Source organism: Diceros bicornis, chromosome 15, assembly GCF_020826845.1.
Source record: "Diceros bicornis minor isolate mBicDic1 chromosome 15, mDicBic1.mat.cur, whole genome shotgun sequence".
NCBI lineage: Eukaryota > Metazoa > Chordata > Mammalia > Perissodactyla > Rhinocerotidae > Diceros > Diceros bicornis.
In genome coordinates this window covers 46731155-46756877 of record NC_080754.1, presented here as the reverse complement: position 1 = coordinate 46756877, position 25723 = coordinate 46731155, and the positions used below count along the sequence as shown (strand labels likewise).

Sequence of the window (25723 nt, the reverse complement as noted above, 5' to 3'; positions counted from 1 at the left end):
ACAGCTTTCTCTCCAATGGCTCATCTACATAAAATCCTGCTTTCTGGGCAACTTTACAGAGCTTTGAATTCCTTCCCTTTAAGACTATGATCCATTTATTTCTCCCAGATTTTCCTGTATTTTTTAAATCTCTTTTTATCTTCTAGATGCTTTTTCTCACATTAAAAATATATCTGCAGCAAGCCTGTCCAAAACACAACAAATAAATTTTTCCTTGATTCTTCAACTCTGTTTAGCTAATGGTCAATTTTTCTAACTTTTCAACCTAATCTTAATTTCCAGAATAATGTAGTTCATAGTTAGTTTCACTTCTTCTCCTCAAATTTTCTTCTCAACTGATTGCAGTCTGTCTCCTGTGCTGACGAAGCCACAGAAACCCTTCTGATGAAACACACCAGGAATCTCTGAAATGCTACTTCTGATAGATAATTTTCATCTCATTGTATTTCTTTACTTCCTTTGAATCATTGATTATTCATTCCCAGATATTTTTTACCTTTTTGACTCACATGAAATGACACATGGCTTTCTTTACATTTCTCTGACGATTCCATACATAATGTCTTCATGGGTTTTGTTTGTATTCTCCCGCCCCTTAAATACTGGTGCCTTTCAGAGATGTCATTGTCACTCAGAGATCTGTGCTACATTCCATACACTTCTAAGACTACCTGTGGTCCACTTTACATTTTAACTACCATGTACATGTTTCTCAAATTATTGTTATATCTCCAGTCCAGAATTTGGTCTTGAACCAAATTGGTCTTGAACAAAAAGTCACTCTGAGATATCTTCACATGGATGTCCCACAAACACCTCACCTCAAATGTTTAAAATTTGATTTCTGTCCTGAACCTTCATGTCTTTGTATATTTTCTAATTTAATAAAATTTGTATCCACTCATTTTATCAAATCTAGAAATACTTGCAATCTTGACTCCTTTTTAACACTTCCACATCCAATTGATTACCAAATACTACTAATTTTATCTCTTAAACATTTATCAAACTCATCTCTTCCTCTTTATTTCTACTACCACTGTCTTGGTTTAATCTCTCACTGGGTTACTGCAATAGCCTTCTGTCTAAACTTCCTGTTTCCCATCATATCTTTTTAAAATTTATCCCCCACATATATGGACTTTGGTCTATGGACAATAGGGACCATAGTTTGGGTGAGTGTAATAAGTAATTGGACTATGGATATGGTCCAATGGATATGGATATGGATATAGACTATGGATATGGATAAGAACTTGTAGAGAATTGTCTAAATATATAGATTAGAAGGAAATTGGATAGTGCAGTTCTGTGGTACAAAGGGTGAGATAAATTGGAGTCAAGAATGGCGTGAAATTTTACATTTTGGGAAAATATGGATATTATGGTGTCGTTCAAGATAAGAAATGAAGGCAACAATGGGGGAACACGTGATCATGATTTAGAACATAGGTTGATATGTCTGAAGGATCTCGTAGACAAACAAAAATGATGAACTAAAAACAGGCAACAAGCCTAGAGATAAAGATTTGGGAACTATCAATCTGAAGTTGGTAGTTGAAGCCAAAAAAGAAGACAAAACCACCTAGGGAGCCTGTGAAAAGAAGACTGAGCATAGACCACCTAGAAACAATAGTTCAAAAAGGTTCAAAGTTTCAAAAGGGAAAGAAAATCCAGTTATAGGTAGAGAATAATATACAAGTGGAGAACCAAGAGAGTCAAATCATGGACTTTAGGCAAAAGAGTTGAAAGAAGGAAGGTGTGCTAAATACTATTAAATGTTAATGTAAAGGACAAGTAAGTTATGGACTGGGGAGACAAGCTGAATTTTACACTAGATACTGGATGAACTTTTCTTATCAATATCCCTTCTTCTGTAATATTCTTACCATGATCTCTGATTGGCAGACATACAGTATTAAGTTTTCCATATCTTCATTTACTCCTTCGTTTCAATCTATCAATGAACTGTTCTAAACAAAAACCCTTTCTAAACGGTTAATGGTGCTTTATTTCTCTTTTTCATCTACAGATGGAAGCCGTTATTAAACAGTCGTCACCCATAGTCAGTGTAACAGCAGTAGGAAACTTTCATGAAGCATGTATCTTTCTTTTTAATCTTTTCATTACTTTTTATGTCAGGATATGTAAATACCTATTTATGAATGATGATTATTGTATTCACGTGTATGTGAAAAAGAATGGTGATATCTTAATATTTTCAAAGACAGTGATGTTTGATCTATTATGTATCCAAATCCCATTAGATTAAACTCCATGAGATTAAAGACCATGTCCTGCATTTAGTGCAGCACCCTGGCATACAGTAAGTGATAAATGGTTAAATAAAAGAGGCACTAGCAACAAAGAAAGGTATGGCAAAAAGTAGATGAAGGAGTAAGAGAAAGAAGGGGATTACATTGGAGAATAAGGCACAAATGGATAATTTAATATGTTCTGCTACTGAATAATTGAAAGTTTGATAAAAACTTTTTTTAATTATAATTTCAATTTATATTCTTATGGGATCATTCAATTTGGGGCTGGCTGATATCTTACCTTTGCACTATTTATGAAGTTTTGTTTTGCTAAGTAAACTAATAAGATAAAATTATTTCAAGAAGTTTATTCAAAACTACTCGTGAGGCAAACTTTTTAAGGACTTCAAGCTTAATTATTAAATGAAAATGAATTCCACAAATTATCCATGTCGTGCTTTCACTAAAGTCAATTCAAAGATATCTCTATTTGGAAAAATAAATATACCTAAATGCAAACTGCACGTTGTTTCTCATAGGATTATAAGTAGGGTCTTTGGATTTCCTTTAGTTCAGCATCCTACTGTAATCGCCACCCTCACTATCATCATTATGATATTTATTGTTTTAAGCAACATCATCAGTACCATTAACATAGTGTCTCCTATGTGACAGGCATTGGACCGTTCACAGCATCTCTGTGAAGTATATGTTATTATCCAAGTTTCTTAGATGCAGTAACTAATCCTTTGGAGATTAAGATGCTTAAGATGACACAATTATTAAGTGACACAACCAAAATTTTAGCCTATGTCTATGTTGACTGCTCAAAATACCTCCAAAAAAGCCCTGTTGGCAAAGAAAGTTAAGTTTATTAGTCCTTTTGCAGTAAGGAAGAAAGCACCTTGACTGAGTCTATTAGTTTCCCAGGGCTGCTGTAACAAAGCACCACAGATTGAGTGACTTAAATGGCAGAAATTTATTGCTTAACAGTTCAAGGTGTTACCAGGGTTGGTTCCTTCTGAGGTCTGTGAAAGATAATCTGTCTCAAGCCTCTTGCCTAGCTTCTGATGGTTTTCTGGCAATCTTTGGAGTTCCTTGGCTTGTAGACATGTCACTCCTATCTCTGCCTTCATGTTCACATGGTTTTCTCCCTGTGTGCGCGTCTGTCTCCAAATTTCCTCTTTTTTATAGGGACATTAATCATATTATATTAGGGACCCACTGTAATCCAGGATGAATTCATTCTAACTCAGTAGTTATATCTGCAATGATCTACTTCCAAATAAGATCACATTCTGAGGTATTGGAGGTTAGGACTTCAACATATGAATTATTCAACCCATAACACTGAGTCTTAGTAGACTCTCAAAAGGAGAAATTAGGGAAGGATATTTGTGCTATTTTAAGCCTGAGTTGTGTGGTTTTATGGTAAGTCTTAAAAAGTGGCGTACTGATTGAGACTGGTCAGAGTTTCTGACAAATTAATTTTAGTTTGGCAGGCAAAAAGTTTTGATAACTTATCTGTTAGTCTTGATGGGTAAGATGTTTGGTTGATTCATGGTCTTATTATCCAAAAGTGGGTATGTGCTGGAGCAAACAGCTACATTACTTTTGTTTGATCACAGTATTGCTCAAAATTGGGTGTGAAGAGTATGCCTGATCACAGAATTGTTTAATATATAGGGAGTTGCAGTTATGATGGTTTCAGTTCTCATCTGTATGACTTCAGAATCTATCAGCTACATCGTCCTAACTTTCTTTCCTACCATTGATATATGCCATGGTAGTCTGTTCTGCTGTTGGATTGCTCTAATAGCTCTAGTAAATAGTTCCAATAGAATTTAGCTTAAATTTGTTACCCTGTCGTGGTCATTGTTGATATAGACTGGGTTGAATCTTTCTTCCCCATAATAGCCTTCAGAAAGATTATCTATCTGTCTGTCTGTCTGTCTATCTATCTATCTATCTATCTATCTATCTATCTATCTATCATCTATATATTTACATATAACCTGTTCCAAGTCTTCTATTTTCTAGACAAATAATCCTAGTTATTTCAGGCTTTCAAGTAAAAACTATATTTATATGGTAAATAATAATCATTTCGTGGAATACTAATAATGTTGATAACCACAAGAGCATTGTTTTAGAGAGTGTCTTCATCCATTTGGGCTGCTATAACAAAATATCACAGACTGTCTTAGAAACAACAGAAATTTATTTCTCACAGCTCTGGAGGCTGGAAGTCCAAGATCAGGGTGCTAGCATGGTCAGGTGAGGGCCCTCTTTCAGGTTGCAGGCTTCTTCTTGTATCCTCACATAAAGGAAGGGGTTAGGGAGCTCTGTGGGACCTCTTTCATAAGGGCACTAATCCCAATTATAAGGATGGAGCCCTCATGACCTAATTACCTCCCAAAGGCCCCACCTCCTAATACCTTACTTTGGAGATTAGAATTTCAACATATGAATTTGGGGGGGACATAAATGTTCAAACTATAGCAGATAGTAACATTATCAATACCTGTGCCTTCTTGCATCCTGAAATTTGTCTACACCTGCAAGTACAAAATGACTAATTACAGTATCTCTGATTCATTTTAACCAGCTTAACACTAATGTTCCAATCAACGTTATCGCTTTATTGCAGCATGTTAAGGCATAAATAGGGCTTACTATTGTTTTCAAATGAGTTTTGCAATATTTAAAATATCATGTACACTTTTGCCTAGGATTTTCTAGTTGGCAATCATGTTTATAAACAACATTTCATTCTGCCAGCCTTAAAACATAAAATTTAATATATAAAGTAGAGAAGGAGTTTCAGAGATGAGTTTTCCAGTCAAAGTCTCTTACTCTACATTTAAGTCTGCATTTGGCAAAAAGGGGAAGACTGCAAAGAATTATCTCTTCTGAGTAAGAAAACATTCTTTTGAAATATAAATAATGTCAAGAGTTCTAGAATTCTATTCATTTTAATTCATAAATGTTCTGTAATTGGTTAATTAAATCAGTAGAATGAAGTCTAACAATCAACAGAAACCTTAAAGCAAATTAGAGGCCTTTTGAATTTTTAAAGAAAATCCAATAAGTGCTTGAAAAATAAAATCAATGAAGAGTTTTAAATGTTTCTTTTCTGATTTTCCACAGGGTCCAAGTTTTCTCTCCGAGGCCCTTTTTCTTAAACATGCAACAAAAATTGAAGAAATGGATCCTTTTTTCAACCTTCATGAAACAATTACCAAGGTAGGAGAGGAATGCATTCATGAGCAGGTTGGGAAAGTTTTGTTCTTTTTTATTGGTAGATGGAGGAAAGGAAAATAAGCTATCAAGATAAATCTATATATTTTCATTTGTGGAATATACTACAAAGGATTTTAAGTACCTCCTATTATTTTACTAAGGAGTAAAGATGATAAGCAACTCACTCAAAATCATACAGACTGATAGCTGATGATTTGTATTCAAAATTAATCCTTAATAAAACAATGTGTTTTTTTCCTTAATCTGAAAATAGATTTGTGGTATATTCTCAAGTATACTCCTTCACTTTAGATCAAGGACAATACAAAATGGCTCTTTGAATTTCTGTATCTTCAAAGTTTTGTTTCAATATTTAAGGTACTTGTTTGGTTGTGGTACTTTTTAGATGTAGTAAAAAAACAGGACTCCTTTTTTTAAAGAAAAATTAGACTGCATTTATAGTAAGTGTTTTTACTCTATGATGGTCATACCTATGTTTTTACTGTATATTCTTAGCTGTGAGTTTATAGTATGGAGAAAATTAAATTCTGCAGTATGGAGCAAATAAATTAAATGTTCTGACATCATATGAATGTTTACATTTACCAACTATTTGTTTAACCTGTCATAACTTGCCTTTTGGGGATAGTTTGTAGAGAACATTGGCATTTCAGTACATTTAAAATAATCCATATTTATATATGCTTAGTTGAAATATTAAATCATTCGTAAATCTCAGTGAAATTTTACAAGGCTATAAAAAGAAGAAATGTGATATAATGAACTGAACTCAATGAGTGGCAAAGAATGAGCTCAGAACAGAGACTGGAATTCTAGATGTACCCTGACATTTAAGAGAGGTGTGAATTTATTTTTTTCTGAACTATTGAAATAAGAGGAGATTGGACCACATTTTAGTTGAAACTCTCTTAAACTCAAAATATCTGAATCTTAACTGCATTTACAATGGTTCCCTTTCCAATCTATTTCAGTTCCTTGACTTAGTTTTTAATATACCTATCCTTTGATTACCCGTTATTATTTGCATATAGCAAGATAGAAGTGGCCTCCAAATAGTAACTCCTTAATATTTAAAATCTTTACTGTATTCCTAATACTTGAGGAGATGATAGACAGATAGAAATATATATCTGTATCTATATATATATATCTACACATCTGTTTGAATGAGTATGTATATATCTATATATATTTAGATGAGTGTGTATATATATATATTCATTCAAGTATTCTGGATACTTAGAGTCTAGATTTATTTGCTTATTTTTAAGTGAAGCATTAGACAATTTTAGGGCAATGGAAAAGTAGTAATAATTTTTCCATTTTTTCCTGCTTTCCTTTCGATCAGGAAACTCATGGATTTTGTGAAAGGGGTAATTTGAAACCATGCTGATATCGGATACATAATGAGATGATAGTGTCTATCACGTGAAATCCCAGCCAGAGTAAATTCTAAGCTTCTGATTTTAGAGGTATAAACACACTAGTGATTCTCACTGCATGAGGTCTTGGCCACACTACAACTCCTGAGAGCATGTTGAGAAGCAGGGATGGGTCAGCAAGGGAATAGGGAAGCACAGAACATAGCCTGAACATACATATGAGTCAGTACTTACTGTGAAACACACAGAAAACGAGACCATTTGAGAGAAGACACAAATTTGTGCACAGATATTACTACCTGTTCTACATGAATTTTCAAATATATTTCATGTATAAGCAAATGTTTAACCCCTTAAATGGATGTTGGAAAGAATTTTATATCTATGAATAAACAAAATCTGCTTAAGTGCAGAAGCAAGTGTTCTATGATGTGTTTTTATGACCGCGTATATTTATCTAACGTTAATACTGTTTCCCCAGTCATCATGTTTACCTATGGTAACCACTCATGTTGTAGACGTAGACCAAGGGAAGAAATTGTGCTTCAGAAGTTCAATCTTATTTCAATAATAGAAGAACTTGCAGAATGATAAAAAAGAAGTGTTTAATAGGTAGTTCATTTTAAAGTCAAATTTTCTTTGACCAACAACAAAATAAAAATATAAATACAGAGGGGTTGACTAGAATACATGACTAGGAAATATGGAGCATTGATTTTAGTTCTCTCTTGACTACCAACTTGTTATTTTGTAGAACTTTATTTTATACATCGAAAAGGAGTGCACTCCTAATGGCTTTTCTCACTAGGATTCTGTGAGGTTGAGAAGGTGATGTATACATTTTCTCTTGACATGTAATATGAATGTAATTGAGTATAATTATTTACACTTTAAAAAATACTAGTGCTAATGTCTTCAAAGTAGGCACTTTCCTGCATTTTCTGAATTTAGTTTTAACTTTAAAGAAAAAAAAAGGAGTAACTTAGATGTGAAAACATACAACTAAACTAATTAATTAAATGCTGAAAATACACCACTAAGTTAGTGTGTACAAATGGAGTATAAAATTTAACTTGTGAAGGGTTGAGGTCTTGAGAATATTTTGTTTCAGTAAGGATAACAGTGGTATTATCACAGTATATCCTGTGTTTAGTACACTCCTATTCCACATCGTAGGGTGATATTATAGAAATAACACTGGACTTTGAATAAAAAGGCCTAGCTAGGTAAGGATTTTGTCACTGTCAATTATGAAAAAATGATATGAAATATGAGAAACACTTTATAAAACGATAAGGCACAATTATTATTGATATTACATCCTTATTAAAACATTTTCAAGAAATCAGAAGTAATTGAAATATTGAAGGTACTATTCCTTATTTCTCCCAATAAAAGTTTGAATTGGATACACAACACCATAACACAGTCACATATTTTATGTTATCTAATTAAATACATGCAATAAATATATACATCTAATATAAATCTTCATGTAATGCAATCTATTATCCTTTCCAAGTGAGTTACTTTACATTCTAGACCTTTGCTATAGACCACAAATATAATTTATGTCAAATTATAATTTCTAAGTATTGAAAAGTATTAGAAAGTTAATAATTTATAATTGGTACTTTTCTGAATCAAAAAAGTTAAAAATGAATGAACCACACTAATACATGGGATATGACCTGTGAGTCCTAGTCCTTGAAAGTAGTTTTCCAATGTTGTCCTGTAGTTCTTTTTTAAATTTTTTTTACAAAGTTTGAATTTATCTTGGCATTTATCTTTTTGATATAAAACATGAAACCTAAGATAATAATGAACGAGGTTCAATTTTATGCCGAAAGGTGTAATTCATCATGGCTGCAATGACAGTCAGGTGTACAGTATAAAGTTACTGAAAGGCGACACATGCTGCATCGAGGTTGAAGATGTTTTCTGATCCTCTATAATTATCTTAAAAAATAGCATTTTAAAAAATTATCATAGTAGCCCAACTAATTCCTCCAAAGATGAAACATGAATGAAATACCAATATAGGTCTTAGCTGCTTAATCCTTTAATAAGTGAATAGAAATCACCATGGATTTATGTTTTGAAATATGCTTATTTCTCCCCCTACACCTAGGAATTTTCTAGGTATGTTTCTAAATCTTCAACATTTAGCTCATAAATTGTTATTAGTTATCTAAGCATTCTAGTAGCCTACTATAAGCCACGGAAGAGCAAAACAGTTGAAATACAGAAACAGTTAATACACAGGAGTGGGTCCAAGGGAGTAAACAGGTAATAAATCATTTCAATATAACATACTAGAAGAGTCAGTGATAGTAATATGGATAAGCTATGGGAGGGAAGAAGATGGAGATTTTGCTTCTTACTAGGAGACTTGAAGAATTCACCAGAGGGCTGACATTAAAGGAATTTAAGAAATGTCAATGAGTTTCCCCTGAGAGTTCTTTAAAGGTTGTTGGTGGTAGTATGTGAGAAATGATGATATGTATTTTAGAAAACAGAAGACAGATTTGAGAGGCATTTTTAGGATTGAATGACAGGATATATAATTTACTCGATATGGAACATGAAGCAGAGTGAAGAATAAAGGATAATTTCCAGAGTTCTATCTTGGGCAAAGTAGATATTATGGAAGTAACTAAATTAGGGGCTGGGTTGGAGAAAGTAATGAATTTGACATTGGACATGGGAAGTTTTGGATGCCATAGGGCATTTGGCAGATATGTCAAGGAGGCAGTTAGATACATGAGGTTGGAGCTTAGAAAGAAGTAGCTAGAAATGCATTATCTGATATAGTAACCACTAGTCACTTGCGGATTTAAATTAAATTATAAAATAAATAAAATTAGAATTTCATTTCCTCAATCTGATTAGTCACAATTCACATGCTTAGTGATCACATATGGCTAGTGGCTACTGCATTGGATAGCACAGATTATAGAACATTTTTATTATCACCAGTGATGCAGATGATGCTACCCTGGCAATATTCATGCACAGGAAGAAGAGTGAAAAGGGAGAGGACCAAAGACTCAGGGTAGAGTGGTTCATGGAATCCATAGGAAAAGAATACTATAAGAAGAAAATATTCAAAAGCATATTCACCCACCACTTCACACCCATTAGGATGGCTACTGTGAAAAAACAAAATAAAACAAAACAGAAAATGAGTGTTGGCGAAGATGTGGAGAAATTAGAACATTTGTGCCTTGATGGTGAGAATATAAAATGGTACAGCTGCTGTGGAAAACAGTATGGTGGTCCCTCAAAAAATTAAAAATAGAATTACCACATAATGTACGAATTTCATTTCTGGATATATACCCCACAGAATGAAAAGTGGAGTCTCGAAGAGATATTTGTACACCCATGTTGGTAGCAGCATTATTCACAATAGCTAAAATGTAGAAACAACCCAAGTGTCCATAGATGGATGAACGGATAAGCAAAATATAGTATAGACATAGAAAGGAATATTGTTCAATCTTAAACAGGAAGGAAATTCTGACATATGCTACAACGTGGATGAAACTTGAGGACATTGCACTAAGTGAAATAAGCTAATCACAAAAAGAAAAATTACTGTATGATTCCACATATATGAGGTACTTAGAGCAATCCAAATCTTGGAGACAGAAAATAGAATGGTGGTTACCAGCAGCTAAGGAGAGGGGGGAATGGAGAGTTATTGTTTAATGGGTATAGAGTTTCAGTTTTACAAGATAAAAAGAGTTATGGAGATGGATAGTGGTGATGGTTACACATTACGAATGTATTTAATACCACTGAGGTATACGCTTAAAAATTCTTAAGGTGGTAAACTTTATATTGTGTGTATTTTATCACAATAAAAAAATAGAAAAAAATAGTATATCCACCCAATCAACTGCTCATTCCCTATGACTATTGAACTAATTATTTGGAATATTTTTTAATTGTTTTTCTCTTCATTTATACTGATCCTTAGTTCTTTGTTATTATTACTCATTTCTTTGGTCTACTTTTTTTTTTTTTTTTTTTTGTGAGGAGATCAGCCCTGAGCTAACATCCGCCAATCCTCCTCTTTTTTTGCTGAGAAAGACGGCCCTGGGCTAACATCGGTGCCCATCTTCCTCCACTCTATATGGGACGCCGCCACAGCATGGCTTACCAAGCAGTACTTCGGTGCGCGCCCGGGATCCGAACCAGCGAACCCCGGGCCGCCGCAGCGGAGCGCGCGCACTTAACCGCTTGCGCCACCGGGCGGGCCCCTCTTTGGTCTACTTTTAATAGGTGTAATGGTCTGTACTTATTTTGTTTTTAGACTTAATATATTTTATTAGCATTTTCTTGCTAAAATTTTGCCATAATATACCTTCAATAAATGATGACTGATAACTTGTGTTTTAAACAAAACACTACAGTCATGTTTAGAGGAAAAGGACTTTAAAATCAAGTGTGAATAATAGAGCATTTGGAGTGGCAGAGGAAAGGTACTATCTATCATACTATTGGATTAATAGAACTTTTCCTCTGGGGCCCCAAATGCTCTATACAATATTTTAAAATCTCTGAGTATGAATGGTGCATCCAATTAAAAAAAAATACCTTATACATGTAGTACCATGGAAACCAGCAAATGAACTAATTCTGCTTGTGAGGTTCCTCAGGAAATATCAGTTTATTAGTTCTTTCATTATTTTTCCCACCTTGTTTAGGAAAAAATGTTTCTTTATTTTTAATTAGTATAGGATATGGAATATTAATGTATTTTTAATTGGTATAGGGTTTTTAAAAAATGTGTTCTTAAATGGATACATATTTCTTTCTTTACTTATGTAATGTCAAAATAAGGATCTTTTGTTAAAATTATTTGGATATACAATATCCCAAAGACAAAGTAGTAGGAATAATATGGTATTTATTCCCATTATATGTGTGGAGAAAGTGTCACTGTGAGATAAATTGCAGAATAAGGCAGTATTTGTATAAAGCCTAGAAATCAAGGCTAGTAATTCGTATGTAGTTTATATTCTAGCAATGTAGTTTTATTTGCCCTTACTTATAATTATAAATTTTAACCCAGTTTTGCATTGGTGTGAATAAAGGCTAATGGTAGTGTCTTCAATGATGAAAAACATTTAAATAATTCTAATTTTTAACTATTTCACTTAATATTAATTGCATTTGGCTGTCAATCTTTCTTTAAAGATGATTAACCAGGATCACTTTGATTAGTAGAGTCATATTTTGCTAAAATATTGTTTTTAACACAACTTGTAAAATATGAATCTGCAATTATTTTTAAATGTCACAATTAAAATATGTTTGTACCAGTTGTAATATTAAGGTTCTTAGAGCATGGTAACTGAAAACTTAAAACAACCTACTCGTTTTGTAACTACAGAATAGAGAGGCAGACTAAAATACAGAATGATTTTATTTCTCTTGAGACATCATTTTCAGCTATAGCTTAAAAAATATAGCCCAGTAGCCTTATACAAAGTAGGGAAAAAGGAAAGAGCCCAAATATCTTTTATTCAGTTTCCTGAATTTCAAAGCCATGGAGTATTCATGAGCTAATAGAATTTCTGGTGCAGTTCTTTAAATACTTTGAAAACCTGGCTATGATTTCTAACCCGAACGAGCAAATCTGAGTGCCTTCCAAGTATCTCTAATGTTAATATATTGTTTGGATAAAATATGAGAATATTGTATTCTGTTTAGCAAAGTAAGCAAAGCAAAGATATTCTTTAACCCTGTGTTATGTGTACATTTGAGGTTATTCTGAGGCTGTGGATTTAAAGCCTTTGTTTTTATTTTTAAAAACACTTTGGAAATTTTTTCCTGCTATATGAAATTATTGTTGCTAGATGCAAAATGTCTCCATAGAGAGTTACGCTCTACGTTTTCATGATATGAGCTAAACCAGAAAATATCCCAAATATGTGTTTTCAGTGCAGAGATTGTACTTTGTAACAGAGAATGTTGGTTGGAGTTACTCAAGGGAGATGATGGAGTATTAACCCAACCTCTCATGCTTTGAAAAGGAAATATTATAGGTGTGTGTTTTCTTCCTAGATGTATAATTAAACTCAATACCTTCATTTACTGAAATTGGAAATTATGCTGACTATATTTTCTCTTGCCTAGAGAGATTTGGTTTATTGCTTTTTATTATACTGTACAAATATTATAGCTTCTAAAGGCATGCCTTATACTATCAGTTTCTTGTTTTTGTTTTTATTACTCAAAGGTGAATTATACAATATAAGCATCAAAATTTGACTCCCTTTTTAAAGAGAAGTTAATTGTCAAAGTAGATATTTTGCTACAACATAAAAGAATTATTACTGCATATTAACATAGGAATAAGTAGGAAGGCTGCTGTTCTCTGAGAATACCTTTATATATATATATATATATATATATACATACACATACATAAAGACTAATTTGAACTTGTGTTTGTTACAGAGTATAAATAGTGATATAAATCAGAATAGGAAACTCTGTGATCACCTATAAATAATATGACAATCTTTTAAAGACACAGTCAACCTACTTCAGGGAGTTTCATATCTAATTCCTCACTTTGAACACGAGATTCTTTGTCTTTTCATACCATTCTCAGATAATATCAATCTCGAAGTGCTGTAGAAGTACAGAGACAAAGGTAGTAGTCAAAGACAAAGAGTAGTCAGTGGATAACAGATTAGCTCTAGGTGGGCAGGTCAAATGACCTTCCCAAAAATGCTGTTGAAATAAAGCTTCTGTATAATAAAAAAATTTAAAGGCCCTAGGCAATAACCACTTATTTAAAAAAAATCTAATATAACATAACAAACCAGAAGAATCTGGGCAGTCTTTTGAAGTATTATAATGGAGTTTGATCATGATACTTAAATGTCCTGAGTACAGTAACCACTGCCCCCATGGGTGACTATAATAAAACATCCTCCCCCTGGGCTGGCCCGGTGGTGTAATGATTAAGTTTCCACACTCCACTTCAACCGTCTGGGGTTCGCAGGTTTGGATCCCAGACATAGACCTACAAACCACTCATCAAGCCATGCTGTGGTGGTGTCCCCCATACAAAATAGAGGAAGATTGGCACAAATTTTAGCTCAAGGACAGTCTTCCTCAAGCAAAAAGAGGAAGATTGGCAGTGGATGTTAGCTCAGGGCCAGTCTTCCTCACCAAAAAAAAAAAAAAAATCCCCTACACACACACACACACACACACACACACACGCACACGCATTTCATGTGGTATGAACTAAGCAATGATACGGAGTTTTAGTGCTAATCACTTTCAGTATTATTCCTTGGAAAACCCTGAATTATATATGTATGTATGTGTTCTTTTCCAGGAAAGTATAAATGTCATACTGTTGTTTCTTTTGTTCTTTTTAATAATCTTTGGACCTGTATATTCTGTTGCTGTTGATATGATATAGAAAATATTCAAAATTGCAGCTTTTTTTTTTAGCATCTAGTATAGTCTTCATTTGAATGATGCAACGTCTCTCTTGAAGAACTCACAGCAATTGGTATTTTAGGATAGAATAAATGTATTCCACAAATATGAATATTTTTATAATATTAAATTGAATTTTAGGAAATGAGCAAGAATTAGATTTGAAGAAATGAAGCAAATTTTTGTTTGAAATGGCATTGTGATAGACAGTATTTATTTTGACTTAGTTAAGGTACATTTATTAATATGTGTATTTAATTTTATAAAATTAAGGTTTTAGGACTTTATTACATTTGAAATTATAGTGCCCTTCAACCACTTAGTGGAGGTTCAAATAGTAATATTTCTGCATTCTAAAGTAAAACAATAATGAATAGTCATAATCATGTTCCCAAATCATCAAGAAAATGAATTATGATCCTTATAACTACTGACTTTTAAGAAAGCAAGGAAGAGGGTAATCCATTTTAGAGACTTTTCCTTAAAAAGTGAAAGAAGTACACATAAAGATGGTTTTGTTTGCTATTAATATAAAGACCCAAATGCTAACTTGTTTAATAAATATAAAGGAATTCTATTTTTCTCATGTAACTGAAAAGTCTGGAAGAGACCTGCTTCAGGAGTGGCTCAAATACAGCCCCAGATCTACTTATCTGTTATCTCTCAGTTCTGCCCTTCTCTCTGTGGGGCTTGTTATCAGTGGAATGACAGTAGTTCCTGGAATCATATCTGTACGTAATTCTGTCAAAGCAGGAAAGGCTCTCTCTTCTGGTGCCTTCTCAGAACAGCAATGATGCTGATTTTTAGAAAGTCCCGGCACAATGGACAGCCGTCTCATTCTTCTGAATTGATCTCGTACTTATTTTGAATCATTCCTTATGACCAGGGAAATAACTGTGCTGATTGGATTAGATCTGGTTTACATAAACTAATCACTGTGGGGAAAGGGGTTAAGGGTGCCCTGATTAATTTAGAACAGTCATTCTTTCCCTTGGAACTGAAGTCAGTCCCATTCATAATATGCGGCTGCTGCAAAACAGTATGAATTGCAGAGTAGCGATAGCGTTTCAGAGACAACCACCAAATCTGCTACCAATTATAACAATGTTTTTGTCCACAAATGAGTAAGAATAAGTATTTTGGAAAAGGCAAAACCAGTGCTAAAAGATGGAGACATTTCTGCTAACAGGTTGCTATGTACTCTGGTATGTCTAGTCATTATAACCACCTGAAAGGAAACAGGAGATGGAAAAAAAAAGAGTGAATTGCAGATGGGAAGTGTTCATAAAATAAATTTGGTTACTGCATTAACTCCAGGTTTCATTGCATCCTATGAAGTATTAAACGGATCTAAGAAGCTTAGAAAACTCACTGTATTCATGAAGCAAATCTCTTGTCCTGCCCCCTTGGTAGACATCCAAAGATAATCTCCATATTCACACTGAGACCCAGAGTGATTCTCAATATAGCACCTTAGACCACCACTACGAATTGATTGGATTTGTCGTGTGAGATAAATCTATTGGCCAACCTGGATCTAAAATACTCATCAGTTATAACCCTCTACTTTCAAGGAAGTGGTTGACTCTTTGAAACGTCAAGGAATCACTGATTTAAGAAGCCCCACTGTGTTTAGAAGATTTTGTTTACTGAACAAGTGGTAATTAATTCATATAGTCATATCACTATTTCTCCATTTCAACATTGATCCAGATTTTAACCAATACTCCATGATTGCTAATGAAATAAAATAAGCATACAGATATTGAGGCATTGTGCACTCTAAGTAGCCTTCATTTTGGCTGTCAGCATTTATTCATGCCCCAGTTTGATTTCTTATGTCTCAGTCTAAGACGTATTTGTGTTTGATATATGGCATGGCATCAGTAATTGGTCTACCAAATAAAACTCTGGAATTCCTGTTTCAGCAATAGTTTTTTTTTTTTTTTTTTTTTTTTTGATTTTTATTGATATTTTAATGGTTTCTAACATTGTGAAATTTTGGGTTGTACATTTTTGTTTGTCCATCACCCCATATATGACTCCCTTCACCCCTTGTGCCCACCCCCCACCCCCCCTTCCCGGGTAACCACAGTCCAGTTTTCTCTGTCCATGTGTTGGTTTATATTCCACATATGAGTGAGATCATACAGTGTTTGTCTTTCTCTTTCTGGCTTATTTCACTTAACATAATACGCTCCAGGCCCATCCATGTTGTTGCAAATGGGACGATTTTGTATTTTTTTATGGCTGAGTAGTATTCCATTGTATATATATACCACATTTTCTTAATCCAATCGTCAGTCGAGGGACACTTAGGTTGCTTCCACTTCTTGGCTATGGTGAATAATGCTGCAATGAACATAGGGGTGCATAAGCCTCTTTGGATTGTTGATTTCAGGTGCGTTGGATAGATTCCCAGTAGTGGGATGGCTGGATCATAGGGCATCTCTATTTTTAATTCTTTGAGGAATCTCCATACCGTTTTCCATAGAGGCTGCACCAATTTGCATTCCCACCAGCTGTGTATGAGGGTTCCTGTTTCTCCACATCCTCTCCAACATTTGTTGTTTTTTGTCTTGGTGATTATAGCCATTCTAACGGGCGTGAGGTGGTATCTTAGTGTTGTTTTGATTTGCATTTCCCTGATGATTAGTGATGTTGAGCATCTTTTCATGTGCCTATTGGCCATCTGTATATCTTCCTTGGAGAAGTGTCTGTTCATTTCCTCTGCCCATTTTTTGATCGGGTTGTTTTTTTTTTGTTGTTCAATTGTGTGAGTTCTTTATATATTATGGAGATCAACCCCTTGTCAGATGTATGTTTTGCAAATATTCTCTCCCAGCTGGTTGGTTGTTTGTTCATCTTGATTCTGATTTCATTTGTCTTATAAAAGCTCTTTAGTCTGATAAAGTCCCACTTGTTTATTTTTTCTTTAGTTTCCCTAGTCTGGGTAGGCATGTCATCCGAAAAGATTCCTTTAAACCCAATGTCAAATAGTGTGTTGCCTATATTTTCTTCTATGAGTTTTATAGTTTCAGGTCTCACCTTCAGGTCTTTGATCCATTTTGAGTTAATTTTTGTGAATCAGCAATAGTTTTTAAGACATAAAAAAATTTCTCCTTGTCATACATAGGCCAAAGCAAAGATATGGACATTCAATTTAGCAGTTAAATATATATTTTTGGTTAAGTGCTTGAATTGTTAGTAATAATGCATTTTATGAACTCATGGATTGAAATATCAGAGATACATTTTTAGGAACCTGTAGAGATATTACATTAATTGTTATTTGTTTGGGCTGTATTAACAGCCAGTTTTCTATATAAAGGATGGAGGAAGTGTATAAGAGAAATGTGTGGCATTGGAATAATGTGTGACATTTATAAGATGGTAATATGTTTCAGACAACTTAAAAACACATGACAAACATGAAAAAAGATTTGTGAAATACATGAATGAACAAAGCATTTGTATAATTAGTGTGTGATTCATTATTACCTCAAATCATAATAAATTTTACTTAAATGCAAGAAATTTATTTGGAAAAAATTAGTCACAACTCCTGAATGTCAACCAATTTCTATGCCATAGAGACATTTACCTGATCTAAGAAACTAATTTCCAGGGCAATGAAAAGGAAAGATGGATTCTGTGATTCTTTTTTACCTTTTCTTTCCCACTTGCTTCTTCAGCAAAGAGCTGGATAGAAGACTCAGGTGCTCTTAATGAAATGGTTCACCATCCATTTCATTCATATCCTTTAGAGTGCCCTGGGGACAATCAAGCTGCCACTTTTCGGGAAATTTTCCTGATTTCAATATGTTAGTTACGAAATCAAGCTTTTTGGCTCCAAGTTTTGTTTGGAAAATGTGGTCACTGTGCCTAGGGACTTCGTGCCTGAAGTTTTCAGAGTTGCCACAAGATGGCTGTATTCTCTCAGTTGGCAACATGGATCACAGAGGTGCAGCTTCTCGAGGTCCTAGTTCTTGGGATCCAAGTACATGAGCTTTTTATATGGGTCCTTTTACAATTAAATTCAAAATATTTGACTTTCAAAATAAGTTATGTGACTATTTCAAGAAACCTAAACAGATTAAAAATATATTTGGAGAAATTTAAAGAGGATAAGGATCTAGGCATATTTATGGCATTTAGTTATTTTTCTAAGGAGTCCATCAAAACAAATCTCCTAACTAAAAATATGATAAAATATTCACTCTGTCCATCTCTAACATTTAGGCAGCTTTGTAATCAGTTACAGTTGTTCTTGCATGTACCGTATTTCCTCTAATAGATTACAATTTCTGAAGTGAAGTTTATCCCTTCTTGCCCATCTTTTCATGTCCCATAACACCTAACACAGTGACTTTCACTGATCAGTTGTATTAATGACTTGTGAAATGTTTTGTTAAAGAACTAGAATCTCTTTTTCTCTGAAGATCGACTCATGAGCAGGTACTCCACCCCATTTCAGCTATAACATAAAACATCATATTCCCACTAATGCATCAGGGCTTGGCAGTCACAGTTAAATAATGGGAATTAAGTCCTGCACAGATCTTCTCTCTCAAACAGTCAAGACTATGGACTAACTCCTTCACCTGTTCAGACTGACATAACTATCCAACTAGTTTCTCCTCACACAAGTTTTTCCAATAGTATTACTCTTAAAAGTGATCTATTTTTAAACCTGGAAAGAATGACATTTTTGTGGTTAACTGAATTGTTTTCTCTGTGCATAATTAATGTTTGTTTATTTTTTAAAGAAGATTTCACTTCTTGGGTATTATTAAGTCCTCTCCATTTAAGATATTGAATATGAACATTTTCTGAGGCCCATAGTGGGTGTTTTAAAAACCTCTTGTTTTGGAAGAATGAGACTAAGGAAGATCAAGTAATTATGGTTCATCATATTGCTTTGATTAATAATCTTGGCTAATCCAGCCTAGTGAAAACCCAGAGGGAGGAGGGTATGGAGGCAGATGGATATGCCAGAATGTACATGCTAAATGACTGGGAACATGAGACCAAGTTGTCAATGCATGAAAACAGACTGATGAAAATCTTAGAATGCAGAGTTATTCCAGAATAGAAAAAAATGTAATTTTTATGTCAGATGGTTTGGGAAAACAATAAAAGCATTTTAAAGCAAAGAAAGAAAAGTTATTTCTTTTTTGTAACCATATGGGCTTTATTGAACCTCTCTAGGTGACATTTATTCTTTCAGTCAACTAGTAGGAATCATTTTTCATCTAGATTGCCTATAGATGCACGATAAAGAATGTTTAATAAATTGTTATAAAGAAAAAATCACAGACTGCAAATGATGTGGAAAAGTGATATAAGCATGGGAGAAAATGCCAATTATATTAATTTATCAGCACTCTTAATTGTGAAAAAATTCAACTATTCAGTGTTGTTTTATCTCTAGCGTGTTAAAAATTCAAATGAGAAGCATAAGAATATTATTTGTTCATTAAATATGAGTTCTTATTTTGTTCTCATAATAAGCCTATGAAGTAAATATTATTATTTTCATTGTACAGAGAAGAAATTTGAGTTTAAGAGAGACTAAGTAACTTGGTGAGATATGAATATAAATGATTGAAATTTCCAGAGAGCATCATCGTTTCACTCCACAATGCTTTTTTCATAAAAAGCTACAGTAAATAGAAAAAGTTTCTGTATGCTAACAGTATTAAATGTCTTATCCATCATTCATTTGAAGAATATATTCATTCTTTCATATATTCAATGTTTAATAAGTATGTGTGCACACCATATTCTAATTAGTGATAATGCAATGCTTGATAACATTTATAAATATTTTGTTATCACAAAATTCAAAATCTAATGGAAAATACAGACAACCAGAAAAATTACAATATGATTTAGTTAGTGTCAAGATAAGGGAAGTGTAGGGAAGTTTGGCAGTGCATTTCAGACACTTAAGCAAGAACAGAGAGAGAGCCAATACATAAATGCATCCAGTTGACCATTTCAGGTGGAAACAGTTTTATCAGTCCCATGCAACTGACAAAAAAGTCATATGAAAGTCAGAGGAAGGAAGAGAGAAGCACTTATCCATTGGTTCTTGTACCTCATTGGTCAAAGGTCCAAACCTAAGACTTTTCTGACTTCATCTCCCACTTGTGTTCTCCGTGCTAACTCACTCTGCTCCAGCTCCACTGGACTTTTCACTATTCTTCAAACACGGCAGGCATGCTCCTGCCTCAGGGCTAGCTTCCTTTAGAGGACTCTCCGCTTGAATATCATGTGGCTCACTCCCATGCTTCTTTCAGGTCTTCATCAAATGTCACTTTGTCTCCACGGCCTGTCTTGATACCCTGTATAAAGCAGCACCCTCTCGCATCCTTACCTTCTCAACCAGCTTTTTCTTCAAAGCCCTTACCTTTTCTGACTTATAAAATTCTTTCTTTTTATTAGACTGTTTGTCTTTTTATTGATTCGCAGGAAATATTTATATATTCTGGCCATGAGCTTACTATCAGTTACAAGTGTTGCAAATATCTTCTCTCAGATTTTGGCTTTTATTTCCACTCTTTTTATTGTGTCTTTTGATGAACAATTCTTCAGTTCTTCAGTGTAATCTAGTTTAGCAATCTCTTCTTTTATGTTTGGTGTTTTTAGAGTCTTAGGAAATTCTTCTCTACCCTGAGAAAACATTCTTATACTACCTTATAAATATTTATAATTTTTCCTTTAACATTTAAATATTTAATCTACCTTGATAATGATGATAATGATTGTGATGATTTAGTAAGGGCTGCAATTTCCATTTTTCAACCTAATTTATTGAGAATTCTATCCTTCTCTAAAGATATACAATGAAACTCTGTTTTCTATGAGGTTTCCATATATGGATAGGTTTGTTTCTGGGCTCTCAGTTATATTCCTTAGCCTATTTGTCCATCTGTGTATAAACACAATACTGACTTAGCCTTATGTCTTTAAAATAAGACTTCCTATCGGGTAGTTCATGATCCCTACTTAATTCTTCTCTAAAAATATCTTGATGGTTCTTGCCCTTTGTTCTTCCTTATAAATATAAAAATTAGCTTGTCAAATTCCACGAAAGCCTTGTTGGAATATCGATTGAAATTAAAGGCAATATATACTTGTCCAATAAATATTTGCTTGATCCAATACTGTTGATTATTCTCAGAAGGCTATGATGTCAAATGTAGTAATGACACTAGCAAGGTAAAAATATCCTAGTTTTAGAGCTTTTTAGTGGTGAAAATATCCTTAAAAGTCATCCTTTAAACAATTCATTTTATAGATAATTAACTGCTACCCATGGAAGTGAAGATCAAGATTACAGCAGGTACGTAGCTGAAATAGGACCCAGGCAAAGCTCCAATCCATTCATTCTTACACAAAGTATTTATTCAGCATGTCTATATGTCCAGGGATATAACAATGAGCAAAATAAGAAAGTGTACTTGCCCGATGTTTCACTGTACCATACTGCCTTACATGTCAGAACTCAAAAAAGCTATTATACATATCTTTATTTAAACACATTCTAAGTGCTGGACACTGTTTTAGTTGCAAAGGATATAGCAGTAAACAAAAGAGGAACAATTATTGTCCTCATGTTGCTGAGAGTCTATGGGAGACAGATACCATGAAAATACAGTTCTAAATGCAAACTATGCCGAGGCTCTGAAAGAAAGCATAGAGTACTCTTACAATGTAAGTCGGGGTATGGGGAGTACTGACCTAGTCTGTAGTAGCTGGGAAATTTTTCCTGGAAAAGTAGCTTTTGAGTTTTTGATCTAAAGTGTATGTAAGAATTATCTAGTTAAAGAGAGAGAAGAAAGAATGAGGGAGAAAAACCTGTATGACTAAAGTCTCTGAGGAAAGTAGAAGCATAGCTTATTCTAGGAAATAAAAGGACCTGTGTCACTGGAAACCAGAGAGCAAGAGTAATGGTGGTCTGAATCAGACTGAAGGATGGGGTCAGTTGATAAAAATAGGACCTCATCATGCATCATACTGTTTGTAAAAGACGGTATGAGAAGCATTCCAAAACCAATGAAATGGGAGTTTTCAAAATCAATACATTCTTTAGAACAGATAATGATGGGTGATTCTATTGATTTTCATTTGGCAGTAAACAGCATTAGATGGTAGAGCTGACTAGTCTCAGTAGTAATTGGTTCAATGGTCTGACAATGATTAAATGAAGAAAATAGGAGAAGGATGTGGAGAAAGAGAATCCACTGTAAAGTTAATTTGTTAAATTTGTAGAACTTTAAACTGGAAGTCTAGCTTTTAAATTTAATTTATATGTAATTATAAATATAAATATAAATTATCTGAGTCTCCAGCTGTTTTTGCCTTTTTCAACTTTTTTAAGTTCATGTTTTTTATGTTCAGAATCTTTAAAATGGTACTTATGTCAATAAATGTCAAACTTGCATTACACATTTTAAAGACTTGTTTTTAATATGTTGACATATTTAAGAGTGACTTCATTTCTAAATACTTCAGAACTAATATTTAAAAAATAAGGACGTATTCCTAAGGACTCAAATCACACCTAACAGAACTACTTGCAATCCCTTAATATTATCTAATATCTATTTTATATTTAAATTTTTCTAATTCTCTTCCATCTACTGTCTGCAGCTGGTTTGTTTAAACCCCGGGACTCCATATTGCATTGGTTAAGTCTCTTTATGTAGAGTTGTCCTTTTTTTTTTTTTCCTCCACAACACTAATCTGGTGAAGGAAATAGGCCAATTGTCCTGTCATTAGTTTACCTTTTGGACTTGTGGTATCATTTAGCATATTCCTCTATCCCCTGGGTAGCCTATAAACTGAAAGTTAAATTTAAAGGCCTAATTACACATTGATATTAGGCATTTTTGGCTAGAATGAAACCTAGATGATGTATACATCATAGTGCATTCCATCAGAGACACTTCTTACCTATTTGTAGTATCATCAGTAATTCCAAGATTGATCATTGATAAGAGTAATAACATTCTGATCTCTCCATGGTACAGTTACATTTTCACTTGTTACCAGAAAATCATATCTGTGATGTTACATCAGCACAATCAAATGTTTAATTCCCCATTGTAATAGTCAGGAAAGACTAGGTTAAGCTGCAGTAACAAAGAATTCCAAAATCTCAGTGGCTTAAAAAGACAAAAAATATTTATTCATTCAAAACCTGAAATCTTCCACTATATGATGACTCAGAATTACATCTCCATGTCAATGCAATCTTTACAATCACAAAGGCAGGGAAAGAGTGAAATGGACCAGTATACAGTGGGTCTTAGTTTCTGTCCATAAGTGAGATATCTTGCTGCTGTTCATACATCATTGGCTCAAAGAAGTCATATGGCTATGCCTAACTTCAAGGAGACAGGGAAAGGCATTACTGCCAGGCATCCTGAAAGAGAAGAAGCAGATATGATTTGTGATCAGCACAAATCATATCCATTAACCTTTTATCTAGTAGTTTTAAGAATTCTTTCCTGAGTCACTAGTTTTACTAAAGACTGTGAAGTGATGATTTTCTAATTCTACCATTTATTCTGTCCTTATTAGCTGATATTCTTCTGTAAAATCAAACTGGTTACTCTGAAATATAGTTTCTGTGGAAAGGCAGGATACATGTTGAATTCTTTTTGTCTAATAAATTTTTATGGACTTGGTTTAATAGCTGCCTCAAATGAATAATAATAAATATTTTTGATTTTCTCCCTTTTAAGTGTTTTTATATATTAATCAATTTTCATAGAAAGTATCTCCATCAATTAAAATCATTTGTATTAGATGCTCAGACTGTCACAACTTTGATAAGAAAGAGCCCTACCAAGCTTTGGCTTAAGATTTTTTGATATAACTGCATTAATCTTTGATCGTTTTTTTGCTTTTTTGCACAAGATTTTCTAGACTTATCTTGTACTTTCCCTGTCCAAGATCTGGAATGAGCCATTTCTCCAATGATCTCTGCTTCCTTTAGTGGAGAATGGTAATAGAGGGCAATACCTGGCCAGTGAAGGTGCTCATTGCTGATGGGATGATATTACTTTTAGAAATTAAGTAGGCAGAACTAGAAAATGTGTATTTTAAAAATACTTCAACGTTACAGCATTTTACTTAATTTTTTTTCCTATAACATTATCTTTTTTTCTTTTACACTGAATATTGTGATTCATGGCAATGTTATAATTACTTCTAAAATTCCCAATCATAAAAGCTTACACTTACATTCTCAGAGTGGACCCTATAACACAGTAGTCACTTCAGATTCTCTGGGGGGAAAAAGAAAGAGAATCTAGAGTGAATTAATTTTTGAAAAGTCTGCATATCATATATCATACTGTTGGATAGTCATAAAGCATATTATTAAATCAGATACTGAAAAGCTGTGACATAAAGGTATCTGTTTAACTTTGTTTAGACCACTATTTCCAAAATGGAACTAATTTTTAGGGAAAATATTTTGGGAAATAATGAAGTAAGGTTTAAGGATAAGGCTCTTCTTCACAATTTAGTCTATATACTGGAGTTAAAGTTTTCTGTTATTATACATAATCTCAGATGTCTTATAAAAACATAAAAATAAAATCCTCTACTGTAGTGATTTTCAGAAACTTCTATGCCAGAAAAAAAAAGCAATAAAAATTCTATTAGATTGAATGAGCTAATATAAAATAAGGCTTTTTGAACTCTGCAGTGAAGGGACACTGTAAATAGATATTAATATTGTTTTCTGTATCTTTGAACAGATTTTTTTTTTTTTTTTTTTTTTTGTGAGGAGATCAGCCCTGAGCTAACATCTGCCAATCCTCCTCTTTTTTTTGTTGAGGAAGACGGCCCTGGGCTAACATCGGTGCCCATCTTCCTCCACTTTATATGGGACGCATGGCTTACCAAGCAGTGCATCGGTGCGCGCCCAGGATCCGAACCAGCGAACCCCGGGCCGCCACAGCGGAGCGCGCACACTTAACCGCTTGCGCCACCGGGCCGGCCCCTGAACAGATTTTTTAAAATGATGGTTGAAAGCAAACAATTTGTAATTTTATCTATAGACAAGTTTTTGCAATGTAGTAAACTTCTAATCCATAGCTATGAATTAATCTTATATGAAATAATTTTGTTTCCTGTATTTCCAATAATGTGTGATTCTATTCTCTTATTAAAGAAGTATTTTCTGGATATAAATATAATTGTACACATAAACACACACACATCTATCCATATAAGATGAAAATTTGTACCACTACTTAGCACCTCCTTAGAAGCTGTAATTATTGCATTACATAGTAGTTCATAAAAATGCTAAGTATT

General features: G+C 33.7%; 1 protein-coding gene across 10 annotated transcripts in view; it reads left to right on the top strand.

Moving 5' to 3' along the window:
* Positions 1-25723, top strand: part of NAALADL2 (N-acetylated alpha-linked acidic dipeptidase like 2) — a 1285146-nt gene that overhangs the window by 1115946 nt on the left and 143477 nt on the right. For all 10 annotated transcript variants that reach the window (XM_058556330.1, XM_058556331.1, XM_058556328.1 and 7 more), the window contains one exon: positions 5409-5504. In XM_058556330.1, the coding sequence (XP_058412313.1) occupies positions 5409-5504 (96 nt within the window). The remainder of the gene's footprint in view (positions 1-5408; positions 5505-25723) is intronic.